Source organism: Phyllopteryx taeniolatus, chromosome 13, assembly GCF_024500385.1.
Source record: "Phyllopteryx taeniolatus isolate TA_2022b chromosome 13, UOR_Ptae_1.2, whole genome shotgun sequence".
Lineage (NCBI taxonomy): Eukaryota > Metazoa > Chordata > Actinopteri > Syngnathiformes > Syngnathidae > Phyllopteryx > Phyllopteryx taeniolatus.
In genome coordinates, this window is record NC_084514.1 from 5,445,085 (window position 1) to 5,472,134 (window position 27,050).

A 27,050-nucleotide genomic window follows, 5' to 3' on the forward strand; every position below is an offset into this window, starting at 1 on the left:
TGCCTCTCTGATTGATTGAATGCTTCCTATGCACATCACTGTATTATGAAAACGACATATTTACAATGATATATAGTGGGGTGGATATGATCTGTCTCTTCTGGACTTACACCTCACCTCCCCACCCCCGCGTTGTTGTAATATCCGCCCCTTGCACACTCGGCCTGGGAAAATCTGCCACGTTATCGTAAACAGAGCGTACATTTGTCTTGGTCGCCATTGTTTGGGCACAAAATCGTCGGGCCTCGTTCATCACCCGCGACGTTGAAAATGAGCAGATTTGTTTGAACGTTTTATGATGATTCTTCTGTATGTTTTGAGCCGTGCCAGTGAGATTTATCAAAGGGGTGCCGGCTATCCCTGTTTGCTGAAAAAGCATTTTTCTCTTTGTTTTCCGTGTAATCAGTACACTCACATGTTTTCCCATAGGAAATAATGGAAGTTGAATTTATCTGTTTCATGGTCAAACTGTGGACACCATAAAACCTTTCTTAACTGTACAGGCAATTTTTGACGTGAACATTTTTAACATTCTCAGTTGTTATAAAGAGGAGCCAAGTCACATGAAGATTAAATGTAGCTCACTTTTATTCCATTCTTCTTCTTTTTTTAAATTTGTAGTTGTCAATTTAGCCATATTTTAGTCAGCAACCACATCCAAATGTATTGAACAGACAGACAGGTTTCTATGTATATGGTTCAATGGTTACTTCTGCCATAGCCTAAAATTACAAAACAAAAAAAACAAAAAATAAAATAAAACAAAAGCTACAGACAGAAATTTGCTGCTGCGATAGCTTTTGCTCCTTACAGTGGAATCTCTAAAGTTGAACACAATATATTCCAGGTTGCTGGTTGAAAATTTTCCCATAGGAACAGTGGCAGTTTCTAATACTTGCAAAATGTGTGGGCTCACAGGGCAGCATTTCTGAGTAGACTTTACACCGATTTTATAGGGCTGATCGGTATCGGACGATATTTAGCATTTTATGCTGATCGGCTTTAATGTCATAATTCGCCGGTCATTGATCGGCTCCGCAAAAGACATTTACTCCGCGTCACCAACGTGCACAGTATATTTGAATCCAAAATCTACTTTATTTTTAGCCTTGTCGCGTGTCTTTTGACATAGTATTGAAATATCTGACGGCCAATAAAGTTATTTAAAAAAAAAAAAAACGTCGGCGGTGTGGAACAGACAACACGTCTGAGACAGACAACACGTAATGCCCGGATCAGACTACAAGTCAAATTTGCTCTTTCACGATTGCACTACGTCAGACTAATGCAAAAACATCTTGTATTCCGGTACCACCGCATCCCGATTTCCGATCATTGGGCTTTATCTTCTCAACTCAAATGCGACTGGATACACTCGTTACCGTGGCGACGACAACAAGAGTGGATCGCGCCGACTATTATAAGGACAAAATGGGGGGAAACGTGTTGGTGGTCACCGGTGCTCAGGACAGGAGAGGGCGTTGGTTTAAGGCTTGCTTGAGGTATGTTCACATACTTTTAATACGATACGGCTCGCAAGCAGGCAACAAAACGTTATGTAGCCTAGCAAGCTAGTGGTAGCACGAACGGTTGTATGTAAACATACCGCCGTTCTGTCGAATCATGCTCTAAAGTTTTGGTGTGGTTAAAGTAATTTAATTAATCCATCCATCCATCCATCCATTATCTGAGCCGCTTCTCCTCACTAGGAGCCTATCCCAGCTGTCATCGGGCAGGAGGCGGGGTACACCCTGAACTGGTTGCCAGCCAATCGCAGGGGACATAGAAACAAACAACCATTCGCACTCACAGTCATGCCTACGGGCAATTTAGAGTCTCCAATGAATGCATGTTTTTGGGATGTGGGAGGAAACCGGAGTGCCCGGAGAAAACCCACGCAGGCACGGGGAGAACATGCAAACTCCACACAGGCGGGGCCGGGGATTGAACCCCGCACCTCAGAACTGTGAGGCTGACGCTCTAACCAGTCGCCCACCGTGCCGCCTAATTTAATTAAAACTAATGTAATTAAAGTAAGTTAGCACCCATTATTTCTGTCATGTAATGTTGGTTTGACCTGACTGATTAGAATACACGACCTGACTAGAACAGTGATTTCCAACCTTTATGGAGCCAAGGAACATATTTTATAATTGAAAAATCTCACGGCACACCAACAAACAAAAATGTCACAAAAAGTGGATACATGAATTACTGTATTTACTTCCTGCCATCTAATAGAAGACCATTCATTTGTTCTGTCTGTCACTATGCCTCACTGGCATAAATAGAGGAACAAAGATACATTATTTATTGTAAATATAATTTTTTGAGCAATTAAGCACACAAGTATATATATATATACAGTAAATGAACAGGTGATTTAAATAGACATTCCTCCATCTTGTGATCGGATCGGTGATCGGTTATCGGCTTTTTTTCAACTCGCAGATTGGTGATCGGCCCCAAAAATCCTGATCGTGTAAAGCATATTTCTGAGTGGCGCTTTCCCCCCAAAATTGCTTTCTGCGAGATAGTTTTCTGTTGGCATCATGACATGTAACTCAGCGGTGTTTGTGTGTGGAATAAGCGCTCCCTTGTGGAAGCAGTAAAAAGGTTTCTTCAAGTATTTTACTAATAAACAAAGTGAGAGGTTATCAATGTCAACGAAGTATGAAATCTTTATTGTTCGAAAGTCTGTATTATATCCGATGTACATTCTCTATTATATTATTTTCATTCTCTACATTGGAACCTCTAAAGTCGAGGTACGTACATTACACTCCTCTTCTTTTTTTCTATTGCTGACCTCGCCACGTTGTACTGAGACGCAGGAACATGTGCTGTATATCATCGCAAAAAGAGCCATTTATGCTTCTTTGGGCATCATCAAAATTTTTCACCATCAGTGGTTACCCTTTTGTGGAGACATAAAATGAAAAGCTAATCACACACAAAAAAGCCAAAGAAATAGCACAGACTTTTAATCCTTGACACACTCTAACTGAAGTTTCCTGAAATATACGGACGCCTCATGAGATTTGCAATGGAACCTCCAATACACTGAGTTGCTCGTTGAAAATGTTCCCAACGTGACTAATGAAAGTCAACCTTGAGATCGTAAACGCTGAAGAGGTTTAATCAGGTAATCAGGTCTTTCCTGACTTTGTTCAGAAGGGGGAATCAGGCTCAAATTCATCACGAATATCCGTATGTGTATCCCCCATCTAGGACGATTCAAAAGATTCGACATGACAACTCAAGTAATCTTCAATTACTTTTGCATCTGCAGTCTTACAAATACGCCCGCAATTCTGCCCTAGTTCTCTTTGTTGTTAAAAAAAGAATATCACTATGACCAAGGCTCTCTTTCATTACATGAATACATCCTCTTCTTCACTGTTTGAGTCATGTTCTCTCTGGTAGGGTCTTCTTCCTTCACCAGTATTCAGCGACCCTACTGTAAACACGATGGTAAAGATTACAAATTTTAAATGTCAATATTAACCCTTCTTAAATTTCATCACATCTTATTGGTAAATGCTTCTTCCCTACCGTAAACAAACAGCTTGTGTACATACAGTATAATATTATTTGTTGTTGTGGAATTTCCCCCCCCCTGCTAGCCACACAGTAGGTGTGTGCCAAAGGAAAACAAATACTTGCGACATCTTCTGCAGCTCGTCACAATCAAATAGTGATGGATCATCTTTTTCCATCGCTAACTGGGAAAAATATCATCCGTCCGCAGGGACCCTTGTCTGCTGAAGTACTTTGACGTGTCCACATTTAATTCTTCCGTATGATAAATGAGAGGCGGGCCACGCTCGTATCCTGTGAGGCGCAAGTCATCTAGCTCTACTCGGGAAGCGCCGGTAACAAATGTAGAAAAGGCAGATAAGCCGATTGTGTCTCTGCTTATTGTCGTGCTCCCCTTAGACCCCCAGAGCGAGATAACAAAAGCCCTCGTATCAATCAGACCTGTCAATGGCAGGCTGCGGATTAGAGGCAGTGATTTGGGGGCTTGATTGGAGGGGAAAATGCTGATTACGCTTCACTCTTTGACTTGATTACACCGGAGCCTGTGTGTTGTCGAGGCTCGGCAGTTGAGCTGTTATCAGTGGAACCTGAGATCATGGGGTGTGGTTCCTTTAATCATGCTGCTACCTGGCCAGCTACGGCAATAACCTCCCTGATGGATTTTTGTTTTTGCCACCAAGCCGGAGGTCTGTGTGAATGTAGCTCCACTTTCCATCAATGAATTGATTACCATGCTCATCCCAAGTAGTAACACTGGTGTCCCTCAAGGTCTTATCCTACAGCCCTTGCTATTCTTCCTCCATACTAAATATCCATGTCACATGATACAGTACCTTGGCTTGGTCTGAGAAATATTATTGGAATTTAAGTACATTTTATAGAGGGATAGAAGCTTGTGCAAACCATGTGTCTTTTGAAGGTTTTACCTGCCATATCAAAGTGACACAAGGAAGATGGACGCGAACACAAGCAAAAGTGGATCACTTAACAGCAATGTTGTTTGTATTTGTTTGCACAATGGAGTGCAGAATTTTAATTTGAAGTTTTGGGATCTGCGCAATGTATGTTCTCATTATTACATTATATATTTTTGTTTTCTTGCCATTGTCTTATTTTCTTTTCATCAACCTGAGCTTTGCGAAAGAACTTTACATCCCAATCAGAAATACTTTTATTATAATTTTTACACTTAACTTTATATCACAAAATATACCGTCACTGTGCAGGGATTCAATTTAAATTGTGATATGAATTTTAGGCCATATCGGCCGGCCTTAGGCCTACACAAGTGTCGCAACCAGGTGGCACGTAACTAGCCTTGTTAGCTGAGCTGGCTAAGCTTGCATGTGCCACGGATAGTGACTTGGCCTCATGTCAGTATTTTGGTTAAGCAGCTAACAAAAACATACGATTACTTCACAGCTAATACAAGTTCATTGCTTACCATCTAGTAGACAATGATGTGCCTGATGATTTTTGAGGGACTCAAATCACTATGCGGACGACCGCGAAGAGCATACTTTAGTAATAGTTTAGGGCAAATGTGATGCAATGCAAGTATATTGGGCAATTTCTCATCCTTTGCAATTCACATTTGTAAATTACATGGCATACTCTGGCCTACTTCCATCTCAGTAGTAGAAGGTTCCCCACAGTAACTCACACCACCACACAATGAACACATTGTAGGAGTCCTAATCTTTATTTGGCAACTTTACCTTTAAAACTGGAGCAGGATTTCAGACAGTCGTCTTTTTTTCCAATCCATCCATTCACTTCACCTTCTTCTTCTTCCCCTTCTAGCATTACAAGTCATTGTTTTCGCCCTCCCCAAAGCACCTCTTGTTTATGCTCCTTTCAATCACTGTCACCATCAGGAACCCGCTCGAGACTCCAATTGTCCTGTGTTACTGAGGTTTGCACAGATTATGTGCTGCACAATGAAAACTCAGCGATTTAGTGCCTCACAGACAGTTTGAAATGTGTGTCGTCTTGTTTTTGTAACGGGACAAACTACATCCCCCATTTTTCCAAAAACACAGAAGCTGTGAAACCACCCAGTTAATCGCACTTTTTTTGACACTTTGTGTAAATGCAGCATTTGCATAGATCAAGCCTGCAGTACTTACATAGATCAAGCCTGCAGCAAAGTCATCTCCCCTTAAAAGTGTTAGTTTAAGACTCGACCGACTTTGAAAAAACTTTTTTCCTTAGTTTATGGCTTCAGGAACAGATTCTAAAAATGAAGTGCAATTAAAAAAAAAAGAAAATATTTTCTAAACTGCTTTTTAGGGCATCATCATCGCGATGTATGTGTGCGCAACAGTCACATCGTAGAGTCTGCTGCGATGTTGGTGTTCTAGAATATACAGTAAATCAACTGTAGTATTGAATGTGACCAGCTGAGGCACCTGTTGTTGCATTTCCTATTTCGCTCAGAATGAAACCAGGCGGGCACGTGGCCGCTGCGTGAGTGTGCCAGCCAGAGCTGCAAGCAATGCAAAGTTATCAATTGTTCCTGTCATACTGTGTTGCGTGTTTTTTTGTTTGCACATTAAGGACAAAAGTCCCGTTTTTGTTTTAATTCCTCATTTTAAAAAAACACCATTCAAGCAACGTTTTTCCTCATGTTTTTGAGATTGTAGCGGGAAAGCTGCAGCTACTAGTGTGGACTCTATGGGTGGCAACAATGGGAAAATGAAATGCCAGTATTTTTAGGGTACTAGCCCGTCAGCAACATATTGAAACGAAAAAGAACTACAGTAATTTCTCGTGTATAATACGCACCCATGTATAATACGCACCCCGAAAGTTGACCTCAAAATTCTGGAAAAGCCTTCTACCAATGTATAATGCATTTTTACAATGCATGATTTTACTTCTACCCATATGATCAAAACATGAAGTATTATCTGTATTTTGTTAGTTTTTTTCAAAGAATTATTCTGAAGTTAAGCACTTTATTTGAACATGTAATACTTTTTTTAATTTACTGGCTCTTATTTTGAAATTGACAGCCCTACTTTTATTTAGTAAATTAGAAAACACACAGTTGTGCTCATATGTTTGATTACCCAGGCAGAATTTGTAAGATGGGTACAATTCCTGAAAGAAAACATGAAGGACCAGGCGAAACACATGTAATTTGATTTTAATGGGATTCAAATTAAATGGTCAACACCCCTATTTTAAGGGACTCACCTTTATGATAAAAACACATCCATACATCCGTCCATCCATTTTCTGAGCCAGCTTCTCCTCACAAGGGTTGCGGGAGTGCTGGAGCCTATCGCAGCTATCATCGGGCAGGAGGCGGGGTACACCCTGAACTGGTTGCCAGCCAATCGCAGGGCACATATAAACAAACAACCATTCGCACTCACATTCACACCTACGGGCAATTTAGAGTCGTCAATTAACCTACCACGCATGTTTTTGGGATGTGGGAGGAAACCGGAGTGCCCGTAGAAAACCCACGCAGGCACGGGGAGAACATGTAAACTCCACACAGGCGGGCCTGGGTATTGAACCCTGGACCTCAGAACTGTGAGGGAGACACTCTAATCAGTCAGTGATAAAAACACATTTCAGTTGTTTGAATTTGTATGCCTGCTGCGGGATGCTGCTGAATGATCAGTCCCATTGCTCTTTTTTTTTGCTGACAGCACATAGCTAAAGTTCATACAGGGTTTTCTGGCTGTGATGTGATTTGCCGTTTATCAGAAACTAACACTAATCTGTCCATGCAACTAAGGCTTAAACGATTAATTGAATAACTCGTATAACTGGATTAGCGTTGTGGGATATAACGATAAACAGTATATCGTAATTTGCACTGATTTCCAAATTATTATGCAAATTATATTTTGGTCTAAAATAGTTAATACAAATGACAGTTGGCATCATTTTCAAGTCATCAACCATCAGAATATAATTCCTTTTTTAATTCATTTTGTATTTGAACAAACCTCCCAATGATACAAGTTTTTGGGCAAAATTTAAAAAACACCACACACACAAAAAAAAGTTAACTTAGCCAAGTTAGTCGATTATTATTACTTTTTTCACAGCCGTAATATGTTACCTTTAAAAGCCTAAAAATTGTCTCATCAACCATATGTTGGGTATCCAATCAAATCAAGTTATCATGCGCTCTTCTAGAAGTGATTTGAAATGAGGACTCCGGTTGGGTGTTAAACAACGACTGTCAAATAGGCACAAAAATACTGATAGTAATACCAAGTTCTCATATTTCCCCACTCGGGAACAGAACTTGCCTCGAGAAAGTGACTCCGTGTTTCCAAAAAGTGTCAACGCTTCTTATCGGTGTTTTCTCAAGAACACAACGCTGATGACTGATGCGAATCTGTGTGGTGTACGTCTTGTTATTTTTCGTGCCTCACTTCTGTTATGTTCTTTCGATGCATTTTTCTTTTTATGCGTCTTTTCATGCCATACGTCAGTGTATGAGTTCAGTAGGAGTGTACTTGGGATTTCACACATTTTATTTCCCTCATAGCAAATAAAGGAAAGTGAATGAAAGAGTTCCTGGGTCAACAGGACATAGGAGCGAGTCAATTCCTCTCATTTGTTTTGCTCTTTGCGGCAGGGCTCTGTCCCTATTACTGGAGTATAGAAGTCAACAAGCGCCATTGAAAGGGACTGGGTTCTACATTTGAAGTTTCTGCTGTATGTTTCCGTTAGTTGGCTCTTTGTAGCAATTACTCCAGGGACACACTAAACTCATGCAAACACACGCACATTAGTATTTTTCATGTTTCAATTTTTCATGTTTTTCTTTGCATTTTCAATACTGCCACATAGCCTGCTTAGCTAACAGACGTGACTCACGCCCACCCGGGCAAAGCAGCCCGGCAGCTTATCGCATGGTCGCACACACACACACACACACACACACACACACAAACACGTACACACGCGAGTATGCGACGAGGCGCTGCATATTCAACCGCCCACGCGCACATTCACACACGCCTCTGTACACAATCATGTCCAGCCGTTGTGTATTTAAAGTGGCATCCTGCTGCTCTCCGGTGGCTGCCAACGGCCTCCATCTCAGAAGCAAAGGGCTTGCTTCACGTCCTTCCCTGCTGACCACTGCACACTTGCAAGTGTGCGTGTGTAGGTATGTGTGTGTGTGTGTGTGTGTCCAAAGGCTAATTGCTGGTACTTGCCTCTGCAGCGCTCCCATTGACTCCCTTGGACTCCGAGGGAGGATTCACGCAGGCATCTGAAGACAAACAAACCCGTAGCGAGCGATCGATAGCGGATACAAGACGCAGACGTCAAACGCCGCTGATTGAGTGTGTGAAGGTGTTTGCCGAGCGTCCGCATGCCAGCTCCAATGTGCACACGCTCCCTAAGTGGATTGTTTATGTTATTTTGATGAAGAGCATTGCCGGCTCCAGAGGTGTCTTCAGAAGGTGCCCGAGCAATTATTCCTACAGTGTGGCAGCTGTGCAACATACTAGCCGAGATTTAAACATGTAAGGCCCGCTAATGCGCCGTGAGTGTTAAATGAACGGCTAGGGCACTATACAGCAAAGGCTCGCTACAACTGCCTGATGATGAGTAACAAGACAATACACGCAACTCAGCTCACCTTCCAGCATGTTAAAGTTGGAGTTTGACCAATATTTTCGAGGGAAATGCTACCTTAAATGTACAGTGGTGCCTTGACTTACAAGTCTAATTCATTCCGTCACCAAGCTCGTAACTCATTTTACGACGTATATCAAGTCAACATTCCCCATTGAAATGAATTGAAATGCTGTTAATCTGGTACTAGCAACGTGACAAGAGTTCCCCAAAACCACTTCAACCTGAGTACAACACACCAAAAATAATGAAAATCCAATGATGGGCTCTTGAAAAGTTTTTTGTGATTATTCCCTGAGCGAGACTTCAGACTTCTTCTTTTTCTTCTTCTTTGACTTCTACTTCTACTACTACTTCTTCTACTTCTATTTCTACTATGTGGACTCATGTTTGCTTTTGTTCTGATTCTGACTGACAATGACGATCCCGACCAAGCGCAGACAAAGGTCAAGGTTGGCCGGCAAATCGCCTCAAAGCAATTAGTCAGTGTCATCTTGCCATTTCTCCGTCCTGCCTCCTTCCGTCATCTCTTGTGTTTACCCTCACGGTGGAGAGGAAGGGGCCTGGGAGGATGTCTAGCCCTGCTTTTGAAGTCCCGGTGACTTGAAAGCGTCATTGCCTGGGTGACATTTGAGCACGGAGCAGTGTGACCCTGCAGGCAATGTGTGTGTGTGAGTGTGTGTGTGTCTCCTCATGGCTGCTTCAGCTGTCCTTTGGGTCTTCAAGGGGGGCTATTTGCTTTTGCAGCAGAGGGATTGCCTTTCATCACATGACGAACAGCATCCGCCCTTCCACCTCTAACCCTTGCGCCCAACAATTGTGCCGCTGGGACGCTGCGCCACAGCTGACGCCGCGTTAAAAATACACACTCGGTAACTCGACCCACTGTACTGACACATTTAACATTTCGGGTTATTTCTTCATGCTGCGTTCAAAGACTTTGGTGCAGCTGTTACCGCTGGTCTTCATCAACAACCCTTATTGTGTCTCTGCATTTTCAGCTGCTTATACCTTATACAGTATAGACTATATATATATATATATATATATATATATACATACATACATGCATCACAATGCTGCTGAATACTTTTGCTGCTGTTCACATTCACTTAGTATGCATCGTAGCCATAGTCGTAGCCACGTGACAGCATTTCCCAAAACTCCAAAATATAAAAAAATAGTTGAAACAGCCACTTCACCCTGAGTATGATGCAGCAATATTTTTTAAAATCAGATGATGGGTTATGGAGAAATAGATTTTTTTTCGCGTCGGAAAAAATTTGCCTTTTTGTGAAATGTTTCTGTGTGATATCCCCTATGGAAAATCTGGTCAAAAATCGGCCCCAAATTACAGTAAAACACTAAAACTTTAATTATTTTTCAACTTATCTCCTCGAGCATCTCATTTTATCTGCAACTCGGGGAACCCCTTCTCTGATTGGCTGAAAAGCTTCAGTGGAAAAATATCCACCAATCGCTCTTATGGGACAAAATTCCGAGACAGCGACGCATCAAAATTACTGTGACATTTCAAACGACATCACTTCCTCTAAAAACTCATTTTAACTAGGGCAAAGGGACCATTATTGGTGAGAGGAGCAGTGTGGGAAGTAAACTAGGTCATGTATTTCAGCAATCAATTGTTTTTTTTCATGAATTTATTTGTTATGGTTTATGATTTATATCACCATTGCTAGCCACATACAATGCTGCTGACAATACTTCTGTATATCTTTAGTTATGTCCAGTTTGCCATTCAGATTTGCATATAGGCTATAGTATTTATTTTTCATGTAGTTTATCGTTCACATGTGCATAGCATAGTATTTATTGGTCCATGTTTTTTTTGCTCCGTAAAACTTGGCTTTCATTCTACTCAGTCTCATTGCTTGAATATCTACAAAGATATTGTTGGATTTTTGATTCTTCAATATTTTGATTGTTGTATGGGACTACTGTTCACTTTGTTGCTGTCGAGATGGACTTTCCCCTTTGAGGCACTAATTAAGGCTTATTCTGTGCTATTCTATCCTTTCTGTCAGTCTGGTAAAATGGTGTAAACAGGTGTTAGAATGTCAGCTCACACCATCATGTGAGGCCATGTCTCTGTGTGGTGATCCTGAACAGCTGGCTCCAGCCAGAGTGTGTGCATATGTCGCGCATATGTTGATGTGTCAGCATCTACAACTAACAGACAATCTTATCAATTTTTTCACATTTTCATATTGTTCCCCATAGAAAACAATGTAAAGTGAAATAATCTGTTTCACAGTCAAACTGTCGCTATCGTAACACTTTATTAACCATACAGGCAAGGTTTTAAGTAAAGCCACGTTTACGTTTTCAGTTCCCGGCAGTTATGGCAGCCCCGTTTTGGGCCACCATGGACAAAACTGGACGGTCGTGAGACAACGCGGGGGGTGAAACGGGCAAACATGACAGGCTGTGATTGGCGTGGATGCCTGGCTATCTATAGTCTCAAAAGATTTGCCAATGTTGTTGTGGTGCAACGTGGTGCATGTAGCTAAACCTGCCAGTACAAAATAGGGGGTAACAAGCAATGGATTAAACACAAACGGTGCAGGAACACATGTAGACATATCACAACTGTACTCACAGTCATATATTTTTTTATCCTCTGCATAGAGCAAATGATATTAGTGCCGTACTGATGAGGTGAGAGACGTTTCAACAAAAAGCATATCTGTCGGTCTGTCTCAGCTGCTGTTTTCCACAGCTCGCACACAGACACTCACATGCAGACTTGTAATTTTTTGGGTGTGTAAATATGTTAACAATGTGTACATTTTATGAAAGCGTGTGGAGAAATCTTGCAGGTGGGTCTGAAACATGAAGTATTACAATTGAAAAATGTCCCCCCTCAGGTGGAGATTGAGAAGCTGGACTATCACCACTTCCTGCCTCTGCTCTTCGACGGTTTATGCGAGACGGCACACCCGTATGAGTTCTTCGCCCGCCAGGGCATCCATGACCTGCTGGAGCACGGCGGACCCAAGATTCAGCCCGTCATCCCGCAGCTAATCATTCCCATCAAGAGTGAGTCAGGGAGGGGCTACTGTAATACATGTTTATTATTATGTAATCTAAGCATTTGTGGGTTTAATGTGTTGCTTTGTCAGAGATTTTATGATAGGGCTTGAGCACAGAAGAACTTACTGTCTCTTTACTAGCTAGCCTATTAGGGGCTCTTTAAAACAAACTCAACCAGATTCGGCAAAAATGCATATGCTGGCTTGGCGGCGAAATTTGAGGATTCACCATTAAAACACGAAAATATTCGCAACCATCACTAATGCGTTCCATTGGCACGGGACACTGCACACATGTATTAGGTAGTTGGCCATTTTGGTTTGAAGGTGCCATATTACCACATTGGCCATTTTTAGCAATCATACCTGAACAAATGACTTTTTGGTGACTAGTCAAATGGATGATGCTTGATTACAAATATGGTATGCAAATTTGGAGGATTCACAATGAATCACAAAACTCGAATAACTCGGTTCCAATCTTGAACCAATCCTCTCAACGACCATATGAGGCCCACAGGCTGTAGATTGCCCACCTCTAATCTACAGTTTGAAAAGTCCCATCTGCTTACTGATTTTCCCTTTTCCATAATTAACCCATTTAGACCATGTAAAATGTATTTTGTACTGTATTTCAGTACAAACACACAACACTAATTCCTATCAAAGTGAATCTTGCAACAAATTGCCTAAGTATAATATATATCATTAGTTCTTCATGACTGACTGACAGTCTTCTTATCCTCTTAAAGTTTTACCGCATCTTTAATGTAGCATTTCACTATTCAATTATTCACTGTTTTGATACGTTGCATTACCCTTTAATCAGCCTACTCTCGTCTAAGGCGGATCTGAAATTAATATTTTGTTTGACAGAGTAGTAATCTTTGCGCTACTCTTATCTCCCCATTTAGTGTCATGTGGTACAACTTGTCTTTGTTCACTTGTCTGTATTATAATTTAGTTTCTTGTCGCAGCTTCTCTTTTAAGTTTCATAATTTGCAATTAGCACTAGATGCCTATATGATGTTAATGCATCATGTGCAGAAACTAATGAAAAAATACATTTAAACTACTTACCCGCACATGATAGAGACTAAGAATGTGACGTTTGTTGACAAGCATCTGGGCATTTTCAAGCTAATCATTTGCTACTATTAGCTACTTTTAGCTGCATGCTAATTACGTTAGCATCTGTATAAAAAATGCGAGATTTTGACATATTAAGCGAGACCTCAGCATGACTCAGATCAGTGAACATTAATTAGTGCTCAATTTGCACTTTTGGCTTTTTCTTTGGCTTTTTTTGCAACAGATATTCCAGAAGTCACACAAACACATTTGAACTGCCATCATGCACGATGTCGCACGAGACGTTATGTGAAATCTCGCTCTACAATGAACCACCGGAAATTTGCAAATGATTGACAGCCCCTCAAAAGGAGCTGTTACTACATATAGATGCCATCATATGGTGAACAAAAAAAGTGAATAAGTGAGTTTTTTCTAAAAAAAAAAAAAAAAAAAAAATCATGTTGTTATAGTTTTCTTATATGCATCTAAAGTAAGAGGAATTATTTCCGTCTCATACATTCACACTGCGACGACGCCTTCTAACATTACTACACCAGCCGGCGAAGCGGTCATACCTTTTCCTATTCTTACACCAACCCCAAGGGTTGGCCGGAACAAGGTGCCTCTAAAAGCACGCTCGATAATCTACTGCCAATAGCGCCACCAGCTACTTTTAGCCGTGTCGTCGCCTCGCGCGCCTGGTTTACTTTTCCACGCGTACACACTCGAGTTTGTCCGACAGAAGGAAAGGTCACGTCTCAAGGTGGAAGACCTCCAAAAGAGAAAATACAGCTATCTGGACAGGGGAGGACGTCTTGGGTGGACAAAGAAGTTGTCGGGATCCAGCTCTTTATTTTAGTACACCCAAAATGTCTCTTTTGGAGGGCACCGCCGCCACTTATCACTAGTTTTTTATAGAGAAGAAGGAATATATGCCCATGACAATTGCTGTATTGTCTGTCTACATCTGTTGCTGCACTGTTTGGGTTCAAATAATCCATTGTTTACAGAGTTATTACTACCGCAACATTGATGCTATTTTAATAAGCCTGTCTATGGCATTTTGCATTGTGTGTTAGCATCAAGCGAGCAGAATTTTTGCAAATTATTTGGTTTGGTTAAATACACAGCGAGTAATTCTCCCAGGTTTATGTTAAAACTTCAACTTGGATTGGCAATAAAGAGCTTAAAGAATTAATAATGCACCAAACTGTTGCCTGTTTTGAAGTTCACTACCGCAATTTAGATCTCATAACACAAGATTTTGGCTCGCAAATCAAGACAAAAAAATCAGCGGAGCGACAGCTTGTATCCCGAAAAAGTTAAGGTACTTCTGTAAAACTACAATAAAGCACATCACACACGTTTTAAGAGGACTTAACAACTGTATGACAAAACCAAAATAAAACGAGTTGGGCACTTAAAATCGTGCTGTTCGTTGGCAAGTTTTTCTGGTCTTTTTCATGTTAGCCATTAACCACTATTTGTTCAGCTAAATGCTATTTAAACAAGCATCATTTGGGTCACAGGGCTCGAGATTGCGACCAAACCGGTCGCCTATCCGACCTTTTTTTCAGCTTGTGCGATTCAAAATTTCATTTGCGCACGTGCCTGTCGTGATGGTTGAAAGTCTTCTTAGAAAGCGAGAGAGAGAGAGAGAGACAGCGAGCGAGCGCTCTGATGCGGTCTCAATCATTGTTAAGAATCCCATTTGGGTTCAAATGCTGCAATTTGATCGGCTGCCTGCTGCAACATAATTAACTGCTTCTTCCAGATAGGACACGCTATTATTGCGGCACCGTCGCGTACACGCGCACCACATTTGCACGCCACAGACAGGTAGTATGCCGTTGTGTCTGGCCAGTGGCCACCACGTTACCTGTTTTAATACTGGCCCGCTACTTATTCGTTTTAAATGACAAGTGTGAGCTGTCAACTCATCTGGACCGCCGGTGAGCAAGCTAGCTAGCCCGCACCTACCTTGTAAAGTCCGGCAGGCCAACTTAAAAAGTTGGTCGCAGCAGTGCTACTAGTGCAAAGGTTAGTGCAGAGCCCTGGGTCATCTTGTTTTTTAATTTTATTATTTGGCATTTGTCTCCTTATGACAAAACTACAAAAAAAAAAATTATATTTATGTTTAAATATAGCTTTCCAAAATTCCCGAGCTTAACTTCGCATGGAAATCTCCTGGAAACTTTCTGGAAATTCACTGGAAATTTTCCACCCCTTTGCAACCTTATTTTTGTAGCATATTTTTCCAGAAAATATTAGTTATCGCTACCATCTTTGGGCGTTAGATGCACTGTGATGACAGTCTTGGCATAAAAATCAGCACTGCCATAATGAAACACTGAATTGTGACATTAAATGTGATCCCGGCACTCTCTAATGTGGCATAAAGTAGCTAATGTGCCATCTTTTCACATATTCAGATTACTGGATGCGCCCACTTTGCACACACATTAGTCTATGGATTGAAAGCCCTCAGCAGCTTTGCTCGTTTACATTTGGGGAGTCTGAGCAAAGGTGACTGCTGCTGGTGAAAAGCCATACTTTCCACTGATAATGGAATTTTAAATTACATACTCCTTATTAACTTTTCGAGTTATTAAAAAAGAAAAAAAAAATCTTGTCTAGTTTTTGCATCCGCAAGGCAGCAGTCCGTGTCCCTATTGCAGATTAATTATAAGGGGGTTAAAGGAGGATACCAAAAAAGGAAAAAGCCTGTCTCTAGTCCAAAATGGCAACATATATATTTTTCGCCTCCGCTGACGTTATTACACCTACAATGTGGCTGCCAGCCTCTTATCTGCACAGCCACGAGTCGCGTCAGGCTCTGGTGAATTTTGATGATGAATGCAGGTCACCCGGTGAGAATACACAATGAAGTAGACTCTGCCTGGCGTTACAGTATCATGAATTCTCCAAGACTCCACTTTCCCCCCGCCGTACGTCTTCCTTTAGCCTTAAAACTGCAATAATGTAGCCATTTCCCCGGAAATCTTGAAACGCGTGATGGTAGTCAACCACAATGTATCCCAGCAGGCATCCTCCCGTTCTCGAAAGCTAAACGTCTCCCTCTAATAGACCCTTTTCCAATCAAGTAAATGAAAACAGGTCGTGACTCTAATTATTCTAGTTCATAAACACTATTGTTCACATGGACATTAAAGAGCACTATGCTGAGCCCGTTAGCAACTCTGTTGCTAACAGTAGCACTGAAGCAGATAAACGGGCTCTCAGATGAATTAAAGTGTGCAGTATTAACGATGATCTTGCATTACGCGGAGGCGGCATCTTTTAACGATTACTGTTACAGTTACAGTCGACTCTGACGCATGGTCGCTCCACACTGTGATCTATGCTACAGTAATAGTATATTAGACACATTTTGTGTACATTAACGGGTTAGGTTAGGGTTAACTTTTTGGCTTCATTATCAAAAGACAAAATAAACAACTTCCAACTGCGACCTAGGAGGTTGGTTATGTTTTCATTTGTTTGTTTGCAGGATTACAAACAAGCTACGAAAGCAATTTTCACAAGAAAGAATGATAAGAAAGCAATATATTTTGGTACAGATCCTATATTTCTTCATTTTTAAGATGATTAGGATCTTTGTGAATAATTGAGGAATCGTCAATACACCATTAAGGCATATATGTACAGCAGCAGGTGGGTCTACTAAATTGTAATTTGGCGCTGATCCAAATTATCGAATTATTAAATCATTCCCAGAATGACACCTTATTTGTGATTTTTATTTTGTCTTTTTTTTCCCCCCACCGCCTGGTAATTGTATACAAGGTCACTGCTGTTTTATTTTTCACTCTAAATATGAAACAGGGTGTGAATGCTCGATTATGCTATTCAGATTTGTCCAGACAGAGGTTTTATAGCAGCAATAATACATCAGTACCCTCCTACTCCCCCCACTTTCTACATTTTTTTTGGCCTCTCCTCCAGCAAGCCGAGAATGCTGATGAATAATTGAACGGTTCTGTGGTCCAAATGTCACAGCAGGGAAAATTGTTTGCGCTGGCTGGTAATTAGAATTTTATTGTTTGTTATGTAGGTTTCCAACTCCTGTCATCGTACATTCCACCTTCTCATGACAATGGCAGATATCTGCACGCGTGTCCATCCGGCATGAGGGTGGGAATGCCGAGGAGGTGGTGGGATGGCATCCAGTGCGATGGAATCAGTCACTCAGTATTGTCCATAGCTTAGATCCACCTCAAATAGACAGTCTTTTCCCTGTAAAAAAAAAAAATAAAAATAATTATTTCAGTTCATAGACATATTGTTCAGACACATACAAGAGTTAACTGTGGAGCCCATTTTTTGCTCACAAAAACAGCAGCACCTACCTAGGTACCCAAAGAGTTTGTCAATGGCTTCCCTGCACAGTATTAACAGTGATCTTGCGTTACGCAAAGATGCCATCTTTAACGGCATCTGACACGTGGTTGATCCACAATGTTGTGTGCAGCCAGATTAGAGCGTATTTCCTCCAATATTTGTCGTTCATCAGTTCACATTGGTTTCCTTGCTGTGGAAGGACAATATCAGTTGGTGGCAGTAATGTGCCATTAAGCTGGTTTGCCAACTGCAAATAGAACCCACAGAAGAAGAACAAGAACAAGGAAGGACAATACATCAGGTGTAGTCGTGTTTGGCGCTCACATTTTCCAGGTGTTGCAGGTTATGTGGAGAGCAAATCTTATTACTGTGTTTTTATACATTACAGTACAGTACAGTACTGTTAAATGCATTTTTTCTTATGAAAAAACATGTTTAAAAAAAAGTTTCGGGTGTTTTTGGAGATGCTGTAACGGATTGATTACATTTCCATTCATTTCAATGGGGAAATATGATTTGAGATACTAGTGTGGTCACTGAATAAATTAAACATATCTCAAGGCACCACTGTATATGCCTCCTTTATGAAAAAAAAAACAGGTCAGTTCATGAACGCTATTCTTTACACAGAGACATTTAAGAGAATACCTCTATGCACATTTGATTCCTAATGCTAACCAAAACAGCAGCATCTACCGAATTACATATATAGTCTCTAATCAACTTCCCTGTGCAGTATTAAATCTTGATTATCTTACGTTATAAGGAGATGGTGTCTTCAAAGATGATTAGCGTTCCAGGGGACTGGCATGTTGTGTGCGTCCATATTTCATGGCCAGATGCCATGCCACAATTAGTAATGAATAAATCTCAACTACAGGTCCCTGTCCCTTGTTTGCATACGGTACATGTCATTATTTCATTTCATAGATGCAACTGTTCTCAAAAGGAAAGTTTAAATGGTGGATCAATTTGAATTCCTTAGCTAACCAAAACAGCATCACCTACAACATGTAAACAGTCTCTCAAATGAACTGAAGTTACCACACACTATTAACTGAAACAATGATTGACATGTGGTCGCTTCACAATGTTGCGTGTGTCAACGGTATGTTTATGTTCCGGTGAGCTATGCGACTTATTTGTTCTACCCAGTCTGTTTAATATTTTTCCAATAATTGCATAAACATTAAGAACTTCAATATAATAGTCACATCCACCCATCTGGAGTGGAGGACACTATTTGCTGCAATCCGCTATATAGTCATTTATGGACCCCAAGCACCTTGACCTGTTTGGCCTTTGCCTCATTCATGTGCTGCCTTGCATCAACCGGCTTTGACTCAGCATGACGGAGATTTGCAACTCTATTACAACCACGCTCCCCACCAGCGAGTCTTAATTAATGACGTGCTCGTCTTCAGTCGCTGAGGATTAGAGTCGGCATGCGAATATTCGGCAAACAGCGCCTGTAAACTAGACAAACACATCGGTCAATCTTGCCATCCTTTCCCTTTAGCGCTCACCCTCTATAGCATAGGGGTCAAACTCAAGGCCTGGGGGCCAGATGCGGCCCGCCACATCATTTATGCTCGTCAACTTCCATGATTTTTGGTCAAATGTGTACCCAAATTCCAAATTGTCATAATAATAAAAAATAATGTTGATAATATTGCATTTTTCTGTTCCCAAAGCCTTCTTCTACAGTAACTTGAACAAACTATTATCCTTGTCTTCTGATTTCAAAGCTACAACCCCATTTCCAATGACGTTGGGATGTTGTGTTAAACATAAATAAAAACAGAATACAATGATTTGCAACTCATGTTCAACCTATATCTAATTGAATACACTACAAAGAGAAGATATTTAATGTTCAAACTGATAAAGTTATTGTTTTTAACAAATAATTATTTAACTTAGAATTTTATGGCTGCAACACGTTCCAAAAAAGCTGGGACAGGTGGCAAAAAAGACTGAGAAAGTTGAGGAATGCTCATCAAACATCTGTTTGGAACATCCCACAGGTGAACAGGCTAATTGGGAACAGTGGGTGCCTTGATTAGGTATAAAAGGAGCTTCCCTGAATTGCTCAGTTATTCACAAGCAAAGATGGGGTGAGGTTCACCTCTTTGTGAACAAATGCGTGAGAAAATAGTCGAACAGTTCAAGGACAATGTTCCTCAACGTACAATTGCAAGGAATTTAGGGATTTCATCATCTACGGTCCATAATATCATCAAAAGGTTCAGAGAATCTGGAGAAATCACTGCATGTAAGCGGCAAGGCCGAAAACCAACATTGAATGCCCGTGACCTTCGATCCCTCAGGCGGCACTGCATCAAAAACCGACATCAATGTGTAAAGGATATCAACATATGGGCTCAGGAACACTTCAGAAAACCAATGTCAGTAAATACAGTTCGGCACTACATCCGTAAGTGCAACTTGAAAGTCTACTACGCAAAGCAAAAGCCATTTATCAACAACACACAGAAACGCCACCGGCTTCTCTGGGCCCGAGCTCATCTAAGATTGACTGACACAAAGTGAAAAAGTGTTCTGTGGTCCGACGAGTCCACATTTTTGGTGTTTTTGGAAATTGTGGACGTCATTTCCTCCGGGCCAAAGAGGAAAAGAACCATCCGGACTGTTGTGGACCCAAAGTTCAAAAGCCAGCATCTGTGATGGTATGGGACTGTGTTAGTGCCAATGGCATGGGTAACTTATACATCTGTGAAGGCACCATTAATGCTGAAAGGTACATACAGGTTTTGGAGAAACATATGCTGCCATCCAAGCAACGTCTCTTTCAATTTACGCCCATGCTTATTTCAGCAGGACAATGCCAAACCACATTCTGCACGTGTTACAACAGCGTGGCTTCGTAGTAAAAGAGTGCGGGTACTAGACTGGCCTGCCTGCAGTCCAGACCTGTCTCCCATTGAAAATTTGTGGCGCCATATGAAGCGTAAAATACGACAACGGAGACCCCGGACTGTTGAACAGCTGAAGTTGTACATCAAGCAAGAATGGGAAAGAATTCCACCTACAAAGCTTCAACAATTAGTGTCCTCAGTTCCCAAACGTTTATTGAATGTTGTTAAACACTGTTCTAACAGCCCTCTGAGGGAAATCATAACTACAATGCGGCCCGAGACAAAAATGAGTTTGACACCCCTGCTCTATAGGGTCGAGGTTGAGCTGGAGCCTAAAGCAGATGACTTTGGGTGAGAGGCGGGGTTTACCCTGGACTGGTTCCCAATCAATCATAGGGATATAAAAGGTTGACACACCCTTGTTCATATGCGAGGTTTTTACGATATATAAAAGAGACCAAGGTAAATCAATTCAGAACATTTTCCTTATAGCCTGTATAACTCGATGAATTTATTTTTAGAGAGGGGAAATAAAAATAAACCCCCAACCCCCAAAGCAGGTTGCTGCCACCACCATGCTTCACTGTAGGGATGGTGTTGCGTTTGCACCAAACTTACCTTTTGGAATTACAGCCAGAAAGTTCGAACTTGGTTTCGGTAGACCATCACGCAGAATTGAGAACAGCTTGGAACTTGGATCAGATTGTGTTCCACTTTTCACGTTTCATTGTCCAAATGTTGAACACTGAAAGGGGACCAATAATGTTGGTCATGTAACTTCATTTCCAGATAAAAGATGTTCAAATAAACAAAAACAAATCCACTCTATCTGAAAAAATGTCCAGGTTATGAATAATTTTGTAGCTTAATTTATTTTTGTTCTTTTTGCTTCTATTATGATATATTGCATTGCATACTGCCTTTCAGGAATGTGTGTGTGTATATATGTGTGTGTGGTGGCTTCAATTGCTGTTACATAAATATTTACATGTACTGGTAGAAAATAGCGGTTATTTATTGCAAGGTACCCAGCAGTAGCAACAAAAATAGTCGTATTGCCTCTAAAATGCTCTCCATCATCCACTCCACAATCCAGTCCACAAGAGCGAAGACATTTGATGATTGCGTTTATGCTTTTGTATGTTGGAGGCCGCTTGGTCAGTGGTAGGTCATGTGACTACATGTTTAGGCCTTTATCTTACGGTATCTATTCGCGCAAATACCATATTCCTCACACACATTTTATTCGGTTTACTCCCGTTTTTATCGATCTGATTTTGACCTGACTTTTTATTTTATCATGCTTTCTCTTGCCCTAATACATTTCCAGCTCGTGCACACTACGCATGAACAAGTAGTCTGATGCACTAGTAGATTCTCTGCGCAGAGGTGTGCATGAAATGACAATGCAATATTTTGACAACAGCGTCCAACTTGAAGCCCTTTCTGAGTGGTGGCCCGAGCCGGGTTGTGGTGGTGCTGTCAGAACCGGTACTGGCCCCATATCTTCATAATATGTTAACTTTTAGTGATTATTTTGTATTTAGCATCTTTATACTGTATTATTTAAGTCCCTTTCAGAAACTACACCCTTACTAACTAAGATGTACACGGATACAGATTAGGAGAATTTTTGAGCATGGAAAGCCCTCAAAATACCGATTTATTTAGCCTCAGAAAGACAATTTTAACAGGTCCTTAGCCCCGCACCTAATGTAATAATGTAGGACATATATATTAACAAAAGCATGTAAGTCTTTGGCACTTAAAGGTTGTTTTCCAACCCGTCGCCCTCTCTGTCAATCACATGCTTTTATATGCCTTCCCCTGACATTTAGTTGTTTTCCCCACTTTCTTTCACCGGGTTTGTCGCTCGTGATCTTTTCCGCCCTTGGACTCTTCCACCACCTTTTGTTCTCCAGGGTAGCTGGAGATGGAGTTAAGTGTAGCTGAAGGCCAAATAGCTCTGTGATTGGCTCTCATTAGCGCTGGCCTCCCCAGTGGATTTGGTATCAGTGATTGCAGACAAGCCACAAAGAAAATGGGAAGGGAGTGTGTCTTTTAGCTAGAGTAAGCGTCTGTATTGGGGATTTCGATTAAGAAAAAAAATTCACATAAATAATGGAAAGTGAGATAATCCATTCCAGAAACATATACTAACTGTACATGCGTTTTTTTTCTCTCCAGGTTATTAGCATGCATAACTGTCATTCATGTGCAAAAATAAGATAACCATTTTCAATAATACAATAAGAACAGCAGTGTAAAGTATTCACAGTGCTTCACTTTTACCACATTTTGTGTTACAGCCTTATTCCAAAATGTATTATATTAATTTTCCCCCTTCAATATTCTACACACAAACACCCTACAATGACAACAGAAAATAAAAACAAAATGGTGTAAGAATAAGTTAAGCAATAAAACACCGGGTCTTAACATTATGGATGAAGACGTTTGAAGGTGATTTGTGTCATTGATGAGCATCGCACATTTTGTTAACATTCCTATTTGTATATGTGAAGTGTAAAAGTCTATCGCTATCAAAATAAATTAAGCACTGTAAATGTGAAATGTCAAAACAAAACACAAGCTTCCTTGTCAGACTTCATTGTCTTACAGCTTTGTGTAAGATCTTTTGGAGACTAGCCCTTCTTTGGGAAGACTTGTCAGAAAAAAGCCAAAGAAAAAGCCAAACATTGTTACGTTTCTTCAGCGCTGAGGTGTCGTGAGGTACGCTGTGTTCCTCTGTGATACGCTGATGGAAGACTGCAGTTCAAACTCTGGTCTTGTGTGAACGTCCAGGCTTTATTTTTTTTTCCTGAACATTTTATTCAAATTCAACGGCATTCCACTGTTGGTCCAACTTGTAGGCTTTTGCTTTTAGACCTCAATATCTGACTTCTGGCTTCCAGATGCCCTAAACACTAGGAACCGTCAGGTGATCTGCACCACCCTGAAAGTTTTGCAGCATCTTGTGATGTCCGGCGACACGGTGGGAGAAACCCTGGTGCCCTACTACCGACAGATCCTGCCCATCCTCAACATCTTCAAGAACATGAACAGTGAGTTACCGACCCATACTGATAGATGAGCGTTCCCTTTCCCAAGCGTGTGTATGCCAGAATGGGAAAATGTGACAAGGTTAAATCAGATGTTATGCACACAACAACTCAATTCTGGTACTTCTATGTAAATGGTAAATGTTTCCTTTGGGCTGACTGTACGATACAGAGAGAATGCTTTTTTTGGTCCTCCGCCCACCCACTCAGCGATAAGAATCACAATTTTGTCTCTTCTGTAAGGAGTCCAGCTGTATTATGTGTCGAGGATTTGTCCTTTCTGAAAGCCCCCACCTGGCTCGCATGAGGACCCAGAGAGATTGTCATCAGGTCTCTTTGTGTGTCGGTGATGCGAGTATTTAGCAGCAGAAAAAGCTCAATACAGAGCGCCGACCCCAAACACAGCTCGACGCACAGTCACTAGGATGTAAAGTGTGACATTGTGAATCAATCATTTAAACACAAGCATTAACAGGAGAAGACACAAGGCTTTATTCCCTAAATCGATATCCAATTTAAATCTCTTGTCTTCCTAATTCGCATACATAATCTGTTACTATTTGTTGAAAGGGAAGGAAGGAGCCGTCAAAGATAGCTGTGAAAGACAAAGGGGGCGGGGGGCGGTGGAAGAGAGAAAAGCCCGCCTTATTAGCGCAAGGCCTTATGCAAATCCTCTCGGTAAATTAGCTGTCAAATCAATCCCCTGAACCATTTTGTAGCACGAGCTATTCCGCCGGCACGCAGGCTCAGCAGTTGGCCAAGTGAACCCCACCAGGAATAGTTTAGCCCGGCCCCGATAGTTACACCGGCCGGCCTCTCTTCCTGCCTCCCCCGCTCGACTGTGCATCAATTAAACCTGAGCAGACCTCACCTGGCAGGCGTCCGTGATATTGACCGCTCTCAGTTTTGGCCGGGGAGCGGCCTGTGTAACTTCCAGAGCACAGAACCGAATCTGCTAAACAAGGTCAGAGTGTGAGGTCGAGTTTATGGTGCGTAAAAGTCTGACGTTGCCAGAACAACAGATGATACCGGGTGGATGGATGGAAATGATTTGATTTGAGGGTGGATCTGTTTGATGGATGGATTTTTGGAATGAAGGGTGGTGGATAAAAGTATGGATGGATGGATGGATGGATGGATGGATGCTTTGAGGCTTAAAAGGATATGTATCGAAGTTTGGTGAGTTTAATGAATTGATGGGTGGTTTCTAGGCTTCAATGGTGGATGAATTGAAAGGTTGGTTGCTTTGATGGATAGATGGATTTGAGTGTTGAAGGGTGGATAAATGACAGGTTGGTTGGTTGGATGGATATTGGATAGAAGGTTCCATCCATTTTCAACACCGCTTATCCTGGTTAGGGTCGCGGGACGCTGGAGCCTATCCCAGCTGACTTCGGGCGAAAGGCGGACTACACCCTGAACTGGTCGCCAGTCAGTCGCAGGGCACATATAGACACGGACAACCATTCGCACTCACATTCACACCGTCACTGAGTGGGAACTGAACCCACGCTGCCTGCACCAAGGTCAGGCGAGTGTACCACTACACCATCAGTGACTCCCGGATAGAAGGTTGATTGTTCAATGTATGAATGCATTCAAAAAGTGGATGGCTGAAACGTTGGTGGGTTTGATGAACTGCCCGATTTGAAAAGTGGTTGGATGACATTTGTTTGACGCGTTTTACAGGGTGGATGACGGATGCATGGATTTTTGGTTTGAAGGGTGGATGAGTGAATGATTCGTTCTTTAATGGATGCACATACTGTAATTTGAGGGTTAAAGACTGTTAGGATTAGTTTTAGGGTTAAAGTGTTGAAGAAAGAAAGGTTAGCTGGTTGTTGGACTGATAGTTAATGTTTGACAGTGGATGAATGAAAGGTTGGTCAGTTCAATGGCTCGATGATTTTTTTACATTTTTTAGGATATATGAATGGAAGGTTTGTTGGAAGGTTGTTGTTTTTTTAGATACACCTCCCTCCTTTTGTCTGTGTTTCATTACATGCAAATCAAAGCTTGCATCGAAGTCCATAAATTACCTTTTTGTCGTTTACACACCCGTACCTCCATCCCACCCTCGGCCGGCCGTCTCAGGACAAGCAAGTGCGCAGCCTCTCGCAAAAACAGTCACAGCCATTGTTAACGCTCGAAGACTAACTAATCCCTTTGGTTCTCCCACATTCGGACTCCCAGAACTTGCATGGCATTCCTCTAATCTCCTGAGCCACAACAACTCCACTGTCCAGTATGCGCAGACGTGTTTGTGCATCTGTCATGAATGCAGCTGTTGTGTTCTCCCTCATGCAGCTGTTGGCTTCAGTGTCAAGCAAGGCCTGAGCGTTGTGTACAATGCCCACCAGCCACTGGCTGGATTCTTTCACACATGCACGGAATAAGACGTACAATAGCACTCTGTCCTCTTTTACAGCTCCGTGCCCTGACCCGTTCCCTTTTCCTCCTCTGTTGTTCAGGCTATGAATCAATATGCTGACAACCACTGCTGTGGGGTCAGGGCTACAGTCAGATATCACTGGCATCTCATCGCGGGACAGATCCCTTTAGGCCGCGTTCACACACTCCGACAGTGTCGTTCCCGCTCTAAGACAAGGTTGTGACCTTGTAAATTGGCCTGTATAGGGGCCTTATCGCTGCTATTTTTCCACTGTCAGAGCTGGACCCTAATCCATCGCCAAAAACAGACTCTCAAGTGTCCTTTCACTCAGAGAACCAGACCATCGATAAGCAGGACAGACTGGCGGCCCCTCAGTTCCAGGAACAGCTCTATTGTTCTTTGGGGCGGGGGTAGGGGGGTAGTGGGGGGGGGGGCTGTTTAACTGCAGGCAGCCGACTGACAACGCTCATGCATTATTTTGAAAAGCAAAATAATAAGCAATCACATTGCACCCGCATCCTTGATGTATCCTGTTGTCTCCTGAATCAGCTCTCGCTGCTTTTTGTTTGCTTTGCGCCTTTCCGTGCATTCGCTATGAGAGAAACGCGTCGAAGATGGCATAGGAATTCCTCCGGTGTGATTTGCACGCTCCTCTTGTTTGCTTACTGTGATGAATCTTGGCCCTAATGAAATGCAACAACGTTTCCTATGAAGGAGAGACGTGCTCGCTCATCCGGCAAATTCTTCCTTGGAGCTCAGACGAGGAAGGTACTCATCTGCTGCGCGTCATCCTGAGATGGGAAAAGGGGAGTTTGTGGAGTAAAGCAGAGATACACAAAATAAAGGAGAAGGAGAAACGTCTGAAGAACTACTTCAGCCTGAAATACATCTGTAATTCTATTTTGGGAATTCTCAACTTTTATTATTAAATTTGTTAGAACTTCTGAGAGAAAAGAATGATCAAATTGGACATGAAAGACATTCTTTTTACATTCATGCCATGATTTAAAATCAATTATGAGAGACACCGTATCCCAGCTGACTTTAGCCAAGAGGGGCGGTACACCCT

General features: G+C 41.7%; 1 protein-coding gene and 1 long non-coding RNA gene across 7 annotated transcripts in view; one reads left to right on the top strand and one right to left on the bottom strand.

Moving 5' to 3' along the window:
• pacrg (PARK2 co-regulated) overlaps nt 1-27,050 on the top strand; it is a 181,558-nt gene that overhangs the window by 80,327 nt on the left and 74,181 nt on the right. For all 5 annotated transcript variants that reach the window (XR_009791486.1, XR_009791488.1, XR_009791487.1 and 2 more), the window contains exons 6-7: nt 12,048-12,219; nt 23,443-23,592. Coding sequence is in view for 1 of the 5 variants with exons in the window: in XM_061795153.1 (XP_061651137.1) it covers nt 12,048-12,219; nt 23,443-23,592 (322 nt within the window). In the remaining 4 variants the exon portion in view is untranslated. The remainder of the gene's footprint in view (nt 1-12,047; nt 12,220-23,442; nt 23,593-27,050) is intronic.
• Nucleotides 16,925-27,050, bottom strand: part of LOC133487905 (uncharacterized) — a 29,537-nt gene continuing 19,411 nt past the window's right edge. Inside the window, exons 1-3 of one of the 2 annotated variants that reach the window (XR_009791500.1) lie at nt 24,461-25,433; nt 21,146-21,272; nt 16,925-17,543 (exon numbers count right to left, since the gene is read on the bottom strand). This is a non-coding gene — a long non-coding RNA (uncharacterized LOC133487905). Of the gene's footprint in view, nt 17,544-21,145; nt 21,273-24,460; nt 25,434-27,050 lie in introns of those variants that run through there. The other variant, XR_009791499.1, reaches the window with a different exon arrangement.